Consider the following 14,198-nt stretch of genomic DNA (forward strand, 5'->3'; position numbering starts at 1 on the left):
GCCTAGGATCCTAAATTCTCAGAGCCGGCCCTGACAATGCTTTAGAGTTTGTTTCTCCAAAGGAAGAACAAATTAGGTAAGCTATAATTGTGGATAGTTATTACAAGATACATTGCACAAGTACTGCTTTGTAGTTTTCAAACGAATTGAACTAATCTTTTCGTAACGGTTCACACTTGGTGAAACATACAAATTTCCGGTGACATTCATGTAGAGCCGTTCCTTTTTTTTTTTTTTTTTTTTCCTTCTTTATTGATATATGGAAAGGTGTTCAAAATCATTTGAAGAAAATATTAATGAGTCCATGATATATGAGAGCCATAAAGCACTTGGAAAAATCTGCTTAATTATCAAAATCTGAAAAATAATTCACCAAATTCATCCTTTGATTGCTTTCTTAGTTTGTCCATGTCCAAACCACCGCTATATAAATCATGCACCAAGTCTCTCTACCAGGTGGGGACCCAGCTAGAGAGTTGAACAACTCAAATAACATTAGAAAGGGAACACTCCAAAACAAATCAAGGTCGCGATGCGTTCTCTCAGCTCCCTACTCGTACTTGTTGCGCTCGTCATCCTTCCTCTCGCCTTTGCGGTCACCATCCCTGACATCAGCCCACAAGAGGCCCGGGGGGCCTATAGAGCCGTAAACACCACCGATCCAGACATTATAAAACTTGGGCAGTTCTCGGTCTCTCAGCATAACAAGGAAGCCAAGAAGAAACTGGTGTTTGAGCGCGTGGTTTCGGGCAGGGATGCATTGCTTTTATTAGGTAAATACTATGAACTTATCGTGAAGGCCAAGGATGAATCACTGCCTACGCCCTCAGCTGCAAATTATAAGGCTGTTCTTTTTTACAAATACAATCCTTGGAAGACGATTTTAAAATTGTACGCTTTTCAGAAAATAAAGGACTAAGAGTGCTGCATGATATGACTATCGAGCAATATGTGAATTGCCTTGATATGCTAATGCTCATCTACTTCGGTTGAATAAAAGAGAATAAAACTGTTACATTCCTTATTCTTAATCTTCGAATACTTCTGCGTACACTTTTGATATTAAGGGATGACAATTTAATTAGCCCGATAAGCCAGATTGGCTCTTCCTCAATATTCCTCGTCAAACTGTGCATGCAGATGCATGCGCAGGCTTCAATTGATAAAACATGCAATAAAAAATTTCATGCATTTGTTTCACACTACATATTTATGTTATTTATTATGTGTGAAACATATCCATTTAATAATAATAAGAATAGTTAGAATTCAAGACTATTAACATTTCTCGATTTATCTCGAAATACCTAGGTTCAGTCCCGGCAACAGAATTTTTTCTCCTCAAAAACATTTCTCGATTTATGCTGTTGTCCTTTTGCAAAGGTCACGCTAATCTTCTTTGCACGAGTTCAATTTTATCAGATGCCGACGAAGGGACGAATTTTAAAGCTGTTTGGGATATATTACACTGCTCCATAGGCTAAACAATTTACACACAGAGTACAAATAAGCCGTTCTCTTGCTGCTAGTTTTCACCTGCCTAATGAGCATAGTGCAGACTAGGTACGGACATGGAAAGGTGCAGTATTTTCTGATGAGAAAAGATACGGCTCCAACTGCGGGGGCTTAATTTGCCAATGATTGTATTTATCTCTTTGGACATCTTGTACCCGTAATCGTACTTGGTATATCAGTTCTAGTCCAGTGAGCTTACATGGTATATAGATAACTATCTTCTAAGATGAACCAAACATTACACACGTGAGGACTTGGTTACACTTTCAGGTGTTCCCACTTAATTTCGACACTTGCTATAGTATATATTGGTATGTGAGATGCATGGAAGGCATGAGGTCGATCTGCTTCAAGGTGCTCCTTTTTCTCTCTACTCTCTCTCTCTCTCTCTCTCTCTCTACTTTTCAATAATTTTTACCTATTTTCTCTGCACTTGAATCTCATATTTACATTGCTTGTTCTGTAGTGAGTTCCTTTTTATCTCAGTAGACTTTGAAATGGGATGAATTCTTGGCTGGTTTCTTCAATTGTAGAAGAGCATGTTTGCCGACGTAATGTTCTTCGGAGTCATTGGTTCATTTTAAATCTCAGGCATTTGTGAAGTTGAAGGGTTTTAATTTGGGATTAGGTTAACAGAATGCCATAATATTCTAAGATGAGGAAAATTAGATGGATTACTCTAATGAGGTTCTCTTAGATTTCCATATTGAGTAATGGGTGCGCTGACAAGTGACAGATTTGTAGATGTTCACATTGCTTCTTTCAGGGTTTAGGCATTAGAATCAATTTCTAGGCATTAGAATTGTTTCTCCTTCTTTTCGTCACATTGGAGGGGTTCGTCATGCTCCTAGCGCGAAAGCGCTAGCACCCGGGGTAAGTAAGTATATTTCTTTGGTAAGAACCTTGTGTTTCGTAAATCGTAAGCCATGCTCTTTGGAGTGTAGCTCAACTCTCAGCTTGATGCAAGTTCAATGGCTAGTTCTGGGTCTCTGTTACATTGAACTAGTTTACTTTTAAGGCGGTAGGCTGTACGTGAAATATCGTTTCTTTAGTTTGGTTTTTTTTCTTTGAAGATGGTTGGTTTTCCGTAGATGTAAGTTTGTTTTCATGCCAAATATGATATCAAATCTATCATAAAGATCGATCTGGGTTCGGTATATCAGAGGAAGGCGATGATTGATGCAGATGGATCCCCGAGCCAATGCTGCAGGCAATCAGTATACCTCTACGTTTGATGACCAAAATTCGTTGATCAGTTGCTGTCAGTGCTAAATGAGGTATATTGTAGGCTTGAAAACTAGCGGGTGCGAATTCTTAACTGTTTTGTTATAATGTGACTCTTATTGTGATTTTGAATCAGGCTAGATAGAGTGGCAGCTTGTAATCTTTGTTAGGAAGTGTTGGGAATGCGTTCGTTGACAGTTTTTAACCGCCGGGATGATTATTTCTTGACAGATAAAGACCATCAACAAACGCATTCCTACTTTCTGATTGTCCAAAAGAGCTTGAGACACCACCATAACCCATTAATCTCCTCAGCGATAATGCATCGATACAAACTATTAGTTTGTTCAGGTGATCAAATGACGGGAGCCCTGCTCTCCGCATTACTCAATTAGCCATCAAGTTTAATTTGCCAACAAAGAAACTACGGAATTTAAAACGCTGGAAAGGAAATTAAAGGTGTTGTTATATGTTATCGATGATCACTTAAACTTTTTTTGCAATACTTATCATGTAGTCCAATAAATGGACATGATACACAAACTTGTCAGATAGATACTAATACTACTATTAGTGATCAACAACTTTCAGCAGTAAAGGATAATTTCAAATCAGCCACATCAAACAAAAACCTGTGATTTACTTGTTGATAAGCTCCGAGTACGTTTAGCTGCAGATGGTCATCCAGAGGAAGAATCGTCATGCAGAATTGATTTTCTTGGATATACTCTCTGAATGTGCTTTGCCTATCCAAATCCATATATGCATTTTCGAAATGCAATGTGAGTTTTGGAAACTTATACCTTCCTCCTCTGTGTATCTCGTAGCACAAGTCATAACCTGCATGTTTCCTAGTGTTGTTCAAGGGGTTCCATCTGTAGGCGTCTTGAAAGTGACTTATCACAGCTCGTTTGAGGATGACATAGGCTTTGGCAGTGATGAAGCTATGTTGTGTTCCTGAATCAATAACTGTCTCACTTACTGGCTTCATGAACAACTTTGGATCTATTGGGACCAGTCTCCCATTCAAACGGATACCCTTCAACTGCACATGGTATCCGCCCTGCCCCAAAATTGGTGTAGTCTGCACGTTAGGACCCGAAATTTGTGCTGCTTTACCAAAGTGTATCAGCGTTTCATTTGCTGATTCAACATCCATTGGAAGGCAATAAGAAAATCTTTCGAGGGTGATATTCCTCAGTTGTTTCAAGAAGTTACTAGGTGCCTCGTAGGCTAGGCCTAGAAGCCCTGCGATCGGGTTCCCTTCTGGACCTTGAGGTCCCGTATCAATATGGTTCATTATCCCGCAGCCAAACGCAACGTTTGTGACTAGTTGTTGCTGCTTCTGTTGCCCACGAATTTCAGATTTGAAGGTGAATACGTCCCATCCAAAACGGCCGCTGCTGCTCTGCCCTTCCTCAATGTGTTCACCAAAGTAGCTAACCTCGTACGAACAGGTGTCGTTACGACCCAAAGGAGGAGGATCGGGACAGAGCGGATGACGAGGAGACATGGCTCTGTAGGTAGCCGATTTCTTCCCATCAAAATTTGGCAGAGCTACGGGGAAGCACTTGGTGCAATCTGCGCATTGCACCCAAGTGAGGTCGCTCCCTGTGTCAATGGCCAGGTTGGCCTTAACAGGGGGGTCCCGACCCAGAGCTCCACGTAGAAGAAGCCACTGAATGAACGCTTCACGGGGGCCGTTATCCCAGTTGTGCTATGGCGGAGGGAGAAGGCCATAGCCGCTGCGCGAGATTTGGAAACCTCGACTTTTTTTTCATGGACAAGGGTGTGGTTTTGGGGGAAGGGAATGGGCTTCATTTTCAGTGTGAAAGTTAAGGCTGTGCCTGCAGCCATAGCAACGACAAGGAAGAAAATAAATGCTTTGCTAGACATAATTGCTTAAGCTTTGGAAAAAACTGATTCGATCAATGTTTTAAGTTGTGTGATGATAGTGAAGGACAGTGTGGAGCATGCGTATATATGTAATATATATGTATGTATGTATGTATGTATGTATGTATAAAGTCGTTTCTTGCAGTTGCAGGATGTATCCGTCTAAGAATACGGTCACTTACATTTCATGGCATCATCGATACATGTTTTAAATCGTTTCACACTTACAATTAACCTTAAATGTATTTACTTAACAAAAGATTTAATTGTTGAAATACCTACTAACAGGGTTCATTTATCATTTTCATATCTATATCTAGCTAACCAACAATGTTTAACAGACATTTTAGGGCCTTTATCTTCTCATCTCATTTAATTTGTTGGATTATTATCAAAATTTGAGGCTTCACAAGGCACCTATTCCTCTAGGTAGGTGTGAGCCTAACTTTCTCCCTTCAAAAATGTTGTATTTTTAGTATTAACTAGAATTTGCACCCGCGCGTTGCTGCGGGATTGAAAATTATATGAAAAATTATGCACCTGCAATCTTTATAAACAATGTTCGAGTCAAAAACTGAGTTACAAATGCAAATGCAATTTATACACAACCTCATCATGAATGAAACAAATTTAAACATCTAAAGAGAATTCTATTCCTTCAAAGCAGAAAGGGGAAAATAATTGTTTCCTTAACTATTGAGGGAATACCTGCCAAATAAAGCTTACTACATTCTTAGACTTTTCATGTGCTACATGCAACGAACGTAAAGCTTGGATACCAGACTTGCTCCCAGTTTGAGTTGTATCCAAAGAAGGGATAACTGACATTATTTTGCAATAAATTGCAGAAAGTGCCTTGTACAGCTCTCCATGCTGCAGAAGAAAACAAAGACAGTAGTCAACTAATGATGTACGATGATAAAACCATAAGGCAAATCAAAAGGTGACAGTGATAATAAAAAAAAAAAAATGCATGACAACTTCAAAATTGAGTTTTGGAGAGAGAGAGAAAAAGAGCAGAGAGAGGTTGTAAGCAAAGACCAAATATATAAGACTTTTCATTTACATGCATCCCAAATTAGGGTTCCAAAATCACAATAATTCTGGAAATTCAGGTTCCAACATTCCAGAAATAATTAAACAAAAAGAAAAAATTAAGAGAAGAGAGGGAGGAATAATGCATACCAAGGAAGAGAAAAAGCTGGAATGGATCGAGATGTTTGAGGACTGAAGTGAATTGGTATCTGGGTCTGTTTTGTTTTTTCTTGAAGTTATAGTAATTTGTATGCACCATCCATTTGTATTTATAGTAATTACCTGCACAAATCTCAATCACCTTACAATCTATCACTACACACATATAGTTCATACAAAATTGCAGGAATAAATTAAACTAACAAATTAAAAGAAACGGACAAATAATGCATACCAAGGAAAAGAAAAAGCTGGAACCGACCCTGCCATGGTATATAGGCATCTCAATTTTCAATACCAATTACCCTTCTCAAATCTAAACATCTCTCTCTAGTCCTCCCTCCCATACCAAAGTCCTCTCACCACCGCATCACATAGTAACACAAAATCGAGTTATTCATGATTACTCAAATCCCAAGTTGGGTGAGTGACTATAAATTCTCAAGGCATCTAGTGACCAAGAGAATGACGCTCGGTCTTACCTTCAAAAATAGCCATGTTAGGTTATTGTAAAAATTATGATCCACTTTTATCATATTTATTAAACTCTAAATAAAAGATTATGAACCATTGTGTTATTTACATGTACCAACATGCAGGAAAAACATAGGGTTTCATATTCCAAGAGAAAAATAAGTTAAGGAAAAACCTCAACACCTAACCTTATTATAATGGTGGCTGCTGAGTACAGCATCTGATCGTCTCAAGGACCTCTTTGAAACCGCCGTGGAAACATGTGATTGGGAATCTAGATGACAGCCTAGAACAACATTGTATTTCAAAGCCTGATATTCATAAAAACCTGTGTCAGCTTTAAAAAATCTAACTATTTTCTGAATCACAGCTACAATTCTTTAAAATCATTTTCCTGGAAACAAAGATCATTCAAATGTCACTATTATTAAACCTATTAGCAGGAACAAAGATTCTTAAACTTCCTATCTCCATATATGAATTTAAGGAGGAGAGAAAAACAGAGTTATGCAAGTATAGAGGTGCAGTTCAGTTGATTTTAAGTTGTCAATGGGAGAAAATACCTGGAGTTGAAGATAAACTTGGTGAAAGTAAAAATCTTCAAGCTGCAAACAAATTGATCCTGGTTTTTGTCACAGAATGTCCTTTCATCAGAGAAAATTATAGCAAAACTTTTAAAACTAAACAAAATTGTGTGAAATGATTAGGAAAGCAGAATTTTTCCGGACTATGCGGAGAAATAAAATTTAAATTAAAAAAAAAAATGTGAGTTCAAATAGAACTATATAGAGGTACACTGAGCAGAAAATCTTATTTAATGATAGTCTTTTAATTTATCATAGGTTTTTTTGTTACCAAAATTTAACAATTCAAATTAAATTCACCAAAAAAGCATACATGTTTTTTCGTTAACTTGTACATACATTTGTGAATAATTAAAGAAAAACTGCAGTTTAAAAATCTCACTTCTTCAACAGAATTTTGTAGGTGGATATAAGTATTTTGATTTTGTAGAAGCAAGTTGGATAACGTGTAAACATACATAGATTACAATGCTGAGAAAATAAGTCTTTATCTTTTATAGTAATAAACTATAATTTTAAGAAATTTAATTACCATTTCATTCGAGAGTAAAGTTTGAACGCCTTGAAATTTGTGGAAGCTCAAAACCTGCAATATGAATAGTGACAAAAAGGGCTCAATTGTTAAGAGGAACTCAACATTGGACCTCTAGCAATCACATAACTTTGCACAAAACACTCAGGTAACTTTACCAGGATTACACAAAAGAGACAAAAACAGAAGAATAATTCCATACCTCTGAATCTCATATGGGAGACCAGTAGATTCAAATGAATTGAATGGTGGAGGCACATTAGCACCCTAGCAAAAGATGTAAATCAGATCACTCTGAGCAGATAAAAAATTGATATTAGACATCCAGAGAACAGATCATCATTCAGGACAAAGTTGAGTTTGAAGTTCTTTGAACACCATTCAGAACAAATTCCCATGTTACCTTCATTTAGGACAATAAATTTACAAAATTAAAGTTGGGTTTTTCATATTCTCTATTGGGTATCGAAAGTCGTGGGGAAAGATTGGAAACAACCAAACCAACATCCAATTTAGTACACACCTAAGAAAAACAGAAGCAAGAAACAAAACAATGAAAGATCATAAAAGGTTCAACAATACTAAACAAAATTACAGTTGGATTTAAAGATGCATACTCAAGCAGCTCCTTAGTGCTTTCAAATATGGCCAGGTCTTCTTCCTTGAGATTCAAGGATACTTCTATGCCATCTTCATCTCGTGTATCCATTAACACAATCAGATTCTTGAACTCCGTACCTGAAGTCACCCATGGTGGCTTTCCCCATCCAAAATCAGGTTCATAGAAAGGAAACCTGCATCAACTGCTGCAGCTATAAGTTTCTACATCACTCCTTACCATGAGATTCCAATAATCCTTGAAAAATTCCCATACATCGTCCCCACCAATACCAATACCATATTTTATTTTAAATTCCCTTAAATATTCTAACACATTGATATGTACAAATTTTCACAGAATTAATGTAAAAATTACCTTTTTTTGGAGACCACAACCTCAAAAACCGCTACTTAAGCCAGAAATTTAATCACAAAAAATTCTGCAAAACCTAAAAAAATTTATTAAACTGACATAAAACCAAACCCAGAAATATAAGGGTACAATTCTACAAACCCACCAATTTAATGAAGAATTCTCCAAAACCCAGAACCCTCTGCCAAATGAAATGGTCAAAGCATGGAAAGTAGACTCGAGAAATCCAATCGTTAAAAGCTATCAGAGGAAAGGTTGAAATATAGCTATAAAAACAGGTCCAACCAAGTAAAGTAATCCACTTGGTTATTAAACGTAAAATTCTACAAAATCACTAAAAACTTGTTAAAATTCAATTATATTAAATCACAAATTTGAAGCTGATTTTGACATGCAATAGGTCTAAAAGGTACCTGAGGTGATAAGGTATGGTTTGACATCTTCTTCTTTCTTCACCTCTTTCTAAGTTGCTCTTTGCATAAACTACAGTAATTAAAAAAATAACCCAATTACGTTGTATTAATCTGTAAATACAATTAAAGGTCCACCAGAAAATTATATAACTCAAAATTAAACAACACCAAGATGAATTTAAGCAAAACCTAGATCAGATTCTAAAAGGGTTTATCAAAAATAATAATTTAATCAGAAATTAACACTCACAATAAATAAAAAACCAAAATTTTATCGTTTCTTTTCATCTTTTAAGTTCCTGAGAGTGCTGGAAAGCTCTCGCTTTGCCATATTAGCTTTCTGGGCTTCTACTCTGGAATCTAAGTGAGAACTGAAGGCCCTGCGAGAGCAGAAGAGAAAGCAACCTCTAGCAACAGAGAAAGCAGTGAAGGTTTTTTAGCAAGAAAGTGCGGTTGGTAACTTGTGAGACAAAGATCGCACGGTGGAAGAGGGAGAGAAGGTAGCCTTGGAGAGCGAAAGGAATCGAGGTTCAAGAGCGACAGAAGCAGGGAATTGTGAGAGAGAAAAGTGGAACGGAGGGAAAAGTAGAGAAGAAAGGTCGAGAAGTAGTCGATGTGGAGCGATGATCGACGCGTGGACAAACGGCATAATGGAGAAGAAACAGAGGGCATTTATGCCATTGAAAATGACAGAAGCTGAAGAGTGATCGACAGGTGGAGATGGAAGGCAAAGTCGTCTTTTTACTGTTAAAAAAAGGAAAAAATGGGCAGATAACAAATGAATTGGAGGGCAATTTCGTCCGCTTACTGTTAATGAACAGTAATTTCATCTTGTTGAGTATTAGTATATACACACACATGTATGTATATTTCTCTGCCACTTCGCATTTATTATCCCTTTTCCGAGGAATGGGCCTTCATTGCTACCACCAGACAATGGCAATGGCAATGGCATCCCCCTTTTCCTCTTGCCTCTTTCTCGAATGAAAAAAAAACAGTGAGAGAGAAATAAAATAATAACATGCATAAAAAAAGAAAATCCACTTTCAGAGAGAGAGCTGCAACAGTCGGTGAGGGAGTTCTTGAGAAAAACAATTATATATATATAATAAACAAAACAATCATCAATTGTTTTACCCCATGGATAAACACATTGGTTTTTGGACAAAAAAATGATAAACAAATAGACTGCAGGACAAAACAAATGATTATAGTTGTCAGGAGTTAAATCCAGCCACAGAGTTTGTGGCGCCAAAAAGGAAAAAAAATTATAAAAATATTGTTTGGGTTTTTAAAAGCAAAGAACCGCGGATGATGGAGAACGGCACCAGAAAGCGGAAAGAACAAAATGGCCAACTCACTGCACAATTCTAGAAAAGGACAAAAAATTGCTCAGCAGGCGAGGGACTAAACCGGGTGGGCACTGTTAATGAACAGTGCCAATCCGTGAACTTTAGTATATATAGAAAGCAAAAGGGGCAAAGTTGAAATAAAAGAAGAATGGGCGAGGACAAAATGGGAAATCCACTGGTCATCCACAGTGACCAACCCTTACGGGTTTTAGTATATATGATGTGTATAATTTACTTGTGGGACAAGTATACTGAAGTATTCATAATGAATATGCTAATTATATATGTTTCTCATTGGTTCACACTTACCAAACCTAGTATTCGTAATTAGGACCTCTAAGATCAATCATCCAAAATAAACAATTATCAAAATTCATAAGCATTCACTAGTCATCCAATCTACGTTAATCGTTTCCATCAGTTGCGGGACAGAATTATGAACCCTAATCCGAGGAAAATATATCTATAATCATGTCCGAAATCGTAAATTACTCCAAATCACATTATAAATTTAGGCAGCATTGACACACCAATAAAAAATTAAAGAGAAGAATTCGAAGATTAAAATCAGTTTTAACAGTATAAATGTGAACTTTTATCTTATTCTCAAATTTTGTTTATTTATTCAATCAAAGTGGATACACAATGCATATAGCGCAACCAGACGCTCGAGAATCTCTCTTTATTTTACAAAATACAACCAATTTTATAGGCTCTCAAACGGCTTGTAATGTAAAGTAACATTATAACTTGCAGAGGGTGTAGGCAGTGATCATCCTTGGCCTTAACCGCCTCCAACAATCCATTAAAATGTGGAGACGGCCACAACCTACTTTGAACCTAAAAGGGCAAAAAAAACCCAACAGGCTGCCTTTGCTTGCTTTAGTCTCTATTGCGTGGCAAATTTTTTGGCATTGTACTAAACCATAACGTTTCTGATAGTGCTCTGCCAATAGCGTTTTCTCACAATTAGAAACATTTTTGTTTTCCTACAACTGGCAGAACAACTTGAAAATGTTTGTCACAAAACTACATTTTAAAAAAATATGCTTCTTTAGAAAGCACTTCCAAGTAACTCTCAACGTGCTTCTTACGAAAGCAAACAGACATGATGGTTTCAGACTTTCACTCTTTAATCTCTCCCCACTTGTTCACCCAATAAACTAACACAGTTGGATCAGATTCTGACGCGAAGCAAAATGGTGACAGATGAATTAGCTAACCCTAGAACATCAATCCGTTACCACAGGCTCCGTGATGGAAATGAGTCCGGTGAGGTTACAGTTGAGTCGATACAAAGCAATGCTTAACTGAAGAAGAAAGGTTTATTACTTGAACATGTCCAGGGAATGAACCTGCCAAACACGAACATGACCTCCTCGGTCTCACATCAAACCCTACTCAAAATAATATCGACATGAATGACTTAATTCGCAATTACAACAATAAACAAAAAAGTTGAACACTAGTCGCTCGGTTTGCTCATTTAGTTGGTTCAGCAGACTGAGTATTCTTGACCTCTCTGGGGCACTGAGTTACATATGGTTTGAGCTGCACGCATGAAAGGAAACGGTAATTTAGAACTACATGTATACATAAGAGTGAGGAGTAAACTGTTCACTTATAACTTAAATGTTTTTATTAGAAGGACATTACTTGCATCCACGCCTTGGGTGAACTTTTGTGGCCACCCTTTTGACATGGACCAATCCTACCGTCACATGTGTCAGCCTTTGAAAAATAAATGAAAAAGAATACCTGCCTTTCAGCTCAGCAGTCATGCCATGCCAACCTTCAACTCCGGGCAAACCGACATCAGATGTTGATTTTACATGGAACACAAGCTTTAAATGTGTTGCCCAAATTTTTCATCGCCAACTTCCGGTGTTGCTTTGCTCAGAACTGAAGTACCTGAAGCTGGAGATGGCATGACAATTGGGCTCAAAGGCAAGGATTCTTTTTTTCTTTTGAAAAAGGGAACACATGTCAAGATGAGATTGGTCCATGCCAAACAGATAGGCATGAGGGTTCACCCAAAAAGGTGGATGCAAGAATCGTCCTTATTAAAACAGCATAGTTGAAGACGTCAACAGAGCTGCAGAGCATCCATGAACTCCCAATTGGAAGCTCTAACTTAAAAGATGAACATTACCGAAGAATTGGGGAAAAGAGAAACAACAAAAGAGAAATAGAAAGATGTTCACCTTGAAGTCAGTTAAATCAGGGACTACATAGTTAGGTAATTTCTCCTGCTGCACGACATACTTAGCTGCAAAAAATTTTGGATAATTTCAAAACATGTCAAGCAGTAATTTTTACCTGAAAATTTTGAATGAGCACATTGTCAAATTTGCGAAAATGGAAATGGGCAAACCTTTTCGGGTGTGGAAACCAGTCGGCTTGCAATTCTTCCCCTTGTAGTAATCCCTTGGGGCACGTTTGGAAGAAAGAATGTCAAGTGATGATGTTCGCTTTCGACGAAATGCCCTTCCTAACCCTAATATTAGTCCCAATGGCATTTTCTTTGCTTTTTTATCACTATAACTGAATAAAGTAAACTAAAACCAATTAGCAAATATGCTTAAAACCGTCAATGCATCCTATAAAACACTACCAAAGACATCAGCTCGAGAGAAAGGACAAGTTCCGGTTCAACAACAGCCAAGCAAACAGTGGTGAAACCAAGAATTTATCTCAGAACAACAAACGCCAAAATTTAAACCTTGAATAACATTACTTTCATTTAAGGTTGAAGACAATATCAGTCACAACTATCTTCGAAATGTTTTCATACTTCGAACCATAGTTGCCAGATACGAAGTAAGGTTCGAGTACGGAATTTGCCAGTAACCTATAGTAACATTCGCTAGAGAGTACACAGACAGTACGATATTCAGTTCCATTCATTCTAATTTCGTTAAAGAATGTAAGTAGATATCGAATATTAATTCATCTTTCACCAAATTTTTTTTCTTTTTATTGCATACAAGACATTGCAGTTTAGCAAATATCAAGATCACTCAAAAAAGACACAAACACCTTCCAATCATTCCCACAAGCAAGCAAGACTACAGTTTTGATTCAGATTCATGGAACTAAGAACTGCAGATTCGATTACTGATAACATTCAAATTTTTAGCCTCAACCCAGTTCAAATTTTTTGGTTTGAGACAGAAATGTCCTGAAAAGCAACGAGATTTGACGATTTTTCAATGACCCAATAGATTTTGGGTTAGGATAACAAAACCCTTGTCATTCTTCCACACAGACATACAGAGTCAGCAATATTATTCAACATATTCCAGCTGGAAGGAACCTGAGAGGATAGTGGAACTTGAAGGTACCTGAGAGGCTGAGAGGGCTGAGGAGTGAGGTTCGGACTTTGAAGCTGTCGTGCAAATGAGTGCCGGAGAGGGTTTAGGTCTTTTCTGCTTCTCAAAACCTAAAGAAAGAATGAATCGAAAGAAAGGGAACTGGAGAGAGGAGAGAGAGTGAGCAAATAGTATATGGCCTTGGCCTGTAACCTAAGTGGGTTGGGTTGGGCTTTCTCCTCAATTTTCTTTCAAAATCCATTACACACCCTGCTCTTTTGAACCAGGTTTCAACTCTCCCCAACTCCACAAAACTGCCATTTAGTACTAATGTTCTTAAAAACGCTAGGCGCTAGTCGGGCCTAACAACTAGGCGGTGGATTTATGTAATTTTATAGTATATCATGTAAATAAGTATCTATTTACACTTCAAAAAAAAAAAAAAATTACCCTTGTATGGATGATAAAAGAATGATAAAGTGAAAAAATAGAAGTAGAAGAATACACAAAATACATCCATCCAACAAGTTCAATATTTAAAAAGCAGTAAGCGTATAATCATAATGAGAAGTATTCTTAAATGATACTAAATTCTTTTTGTTCATGATCCTTGCATTGGATTGGACATAAACTAAATTATTTAATCTTGATGTATCTAGTTTATTTCTTTTCATTGTATGTATGCCCTCAAAAGTGCTCCAATTCATTTCACAATTGGATGAACTTGTAG

The 14,198-nt window shown here is 37.2% G+C and overlaps 3 protein-coding genes and 1 pseudogene across 25 annotated transcripts; 1 reads left to right on the top strand and 3 right to left on the bottom strand.

Annotated features, from left to right (window-relative positions):
• The first annotated feature begins 532 nt into the window (after nucleotides 1-532).
• On the top strand, nucleotides 533-919 carry LOC125476074 (cysteine proteinase inhibitor 4-like). The gene has a single exon (XM_048581811.1). It carries the CDS (start codon nucleotides 533-535, stop codon nucleotides 917-919), a length of 387 nt encoding a protein of 128 aa, XP_048437768.1.
• Nucleotides 920-1,343: 424 nt separating this feature from the next.
• Nucleotides 1,344-1,438, bottom strand: LOC125476111 (annotated as a pseudogene).
• A 1,749-nt stretch (nucleotides 1,439-3,187) lies between these two features.
• LOC125475921 (aspartyl protease family protein 2-like) lies at nucleotides 3,188-9,369 on the bottom strand. Of its 23 annotated transcripts, none has more exons than XM_048581367.1 (13): nucleotides 9,056-9,367; nucleotides 8,806-8,875; nucleotides 8,538-8,715; nucleotides 8,396-8,459; nucleotides 8,037-8,222; nucleotides 7,622-7,686; nucleotides 7,420-7,473; nucleotides 6,867-6,925; nucleotides 6,492-6,614; nucleotides 6,065-6,306; nucleotides 5,821-5,952; nucleotides 5,344-5,508; nucleotides 3,188-4,586 (listed from the first exon to the last, which is right to left on the bottom strand). In XM_048581367.1, exon 13 carries the CDS (start codon nucleotides 4,250-4,252, stop codon nucleotides 3,317-3,319), a length of 936 nt encoding a protein of 311 aa, XP_048437324.1. In that variant the 5' UTR covers nucleotides 4,253-4,586; nucleotides 5,344-5,508; nucleotides 5,821-5,952; nucleotides 6,065-6,306; nucleotides 6,492-6,614; nucleotides 6,867-6,925; nucleotides 7,420-7,473; nucleotides 7,622-7,686; nucleotides 8,037-8,222; nucleotides 8,396-8,459; nucleotides 8,538-8,715; nucleotides 8,806-8,875; nucleotides 9,056-9,367; the 3' UTR covers nucleotides 3,188-3,316. The 23 variants fall into 23 exon arrangements, 21 of the variants coding, with proteins under 21 accessions (XP_048437324.1, XP_048437316.1, XP_048437330.1 ...); XM_048581359.1 differs by having other exon boundaries at nucleotides 6,065-6,311; XM_048581373.1 differs by lacking the exon at nucleotides 6,065-6,306 and having other exon boundaries at nucleotides 6,867-6,908.
• Nucleotides 9,370-11,463: 2,094 nt separating this feature from the next.
• Nucleotides 11,464-13,651, bottom strand: LOC125475922 (39S ribosomal protein L41, mitochondrial-like). The gene is made up of 4 exons (XM_048581375.1): nucleotides 13,502-13,651; nucleotides 12,532-12,701; nucleotides 12,362-12,426; nucleotides 11,464-11,708 (listed from the first exon to the last, which is right to left on the bottom strand). Exons 2-4 carry the CDS (start codon nucleotides 12,674-12,676, stop codon nucleotides 11,640-11,642), a joined length of 279 nt encoding a protein of 92 aa, XP_048437332.1. The 5' UTR covers nucleotides 12,677-12,701; nucleotides 13,502-13,651; the 3' UTR covers nucleotides 11,464-11,639.
• Nucleotides 13,652-14,198: the final 547 nt, after the last annotated feature.

The sequence above is a fragment of a genome, unplaced genomic scaffold (assembly GCF_019419815.1).
Source record: "Pyrus x bretschneideri cultivar Hongxiangsu unplaced genomic scaffold, Pyrus_bretschneideri_v1 Contig17, whole genome shotgun sequence".
Classification (NCBI taxonomy): Eukaryota; Viridiplantae; Streptophyta; class Magnoliopsida; order Rosales; family Rosaceae; genus Pyrus; species Pyrus x bretschneideri.

What these genes read in the sequence shown, in the direction of transcription:
- LOC125476074 (XM_048581811.1), top strand. Translation starts at nt 533, where the DNA reads ATGCGTTCTCTCAGCTCCCTACTCGTACTTGTTGCGCTCGTCATCCTT.
- LOC125475921 (XM_048581372.1), bottom strand. Translation starts at nt 4,252, where the DNA reads ATGTCTCCTCGTCATCCGCTCTGTCCCGATCCTCCTCCTTTGGGTCGT.
- LOC125475922 (XM_048581375.1), bottom strand. Translation starts at nt 12,676, where the DNA reads ATGCCATTGGGACTAATATTAGGGTTAGGAAGGGCATTTCGTCGAAAG. An exon ending in TGGTTTCCACACCCGAAAAG is followed by an intron (nt 12,427 to 12,531) that starts GTTTGCCCATTT and finishes AATTTTTTGCAG; the next exon opens with CTAAGTATGTCGTGCAGCAG. An exon ending in CTGATTTAACTGACTTCAAG is followed by an intron (nt 11,709 to 12,361) that starts GTGAACATCTTT and finishes TCATGCGTGCAG; the next exon opens with CTCAAACCATATGTAACTCA.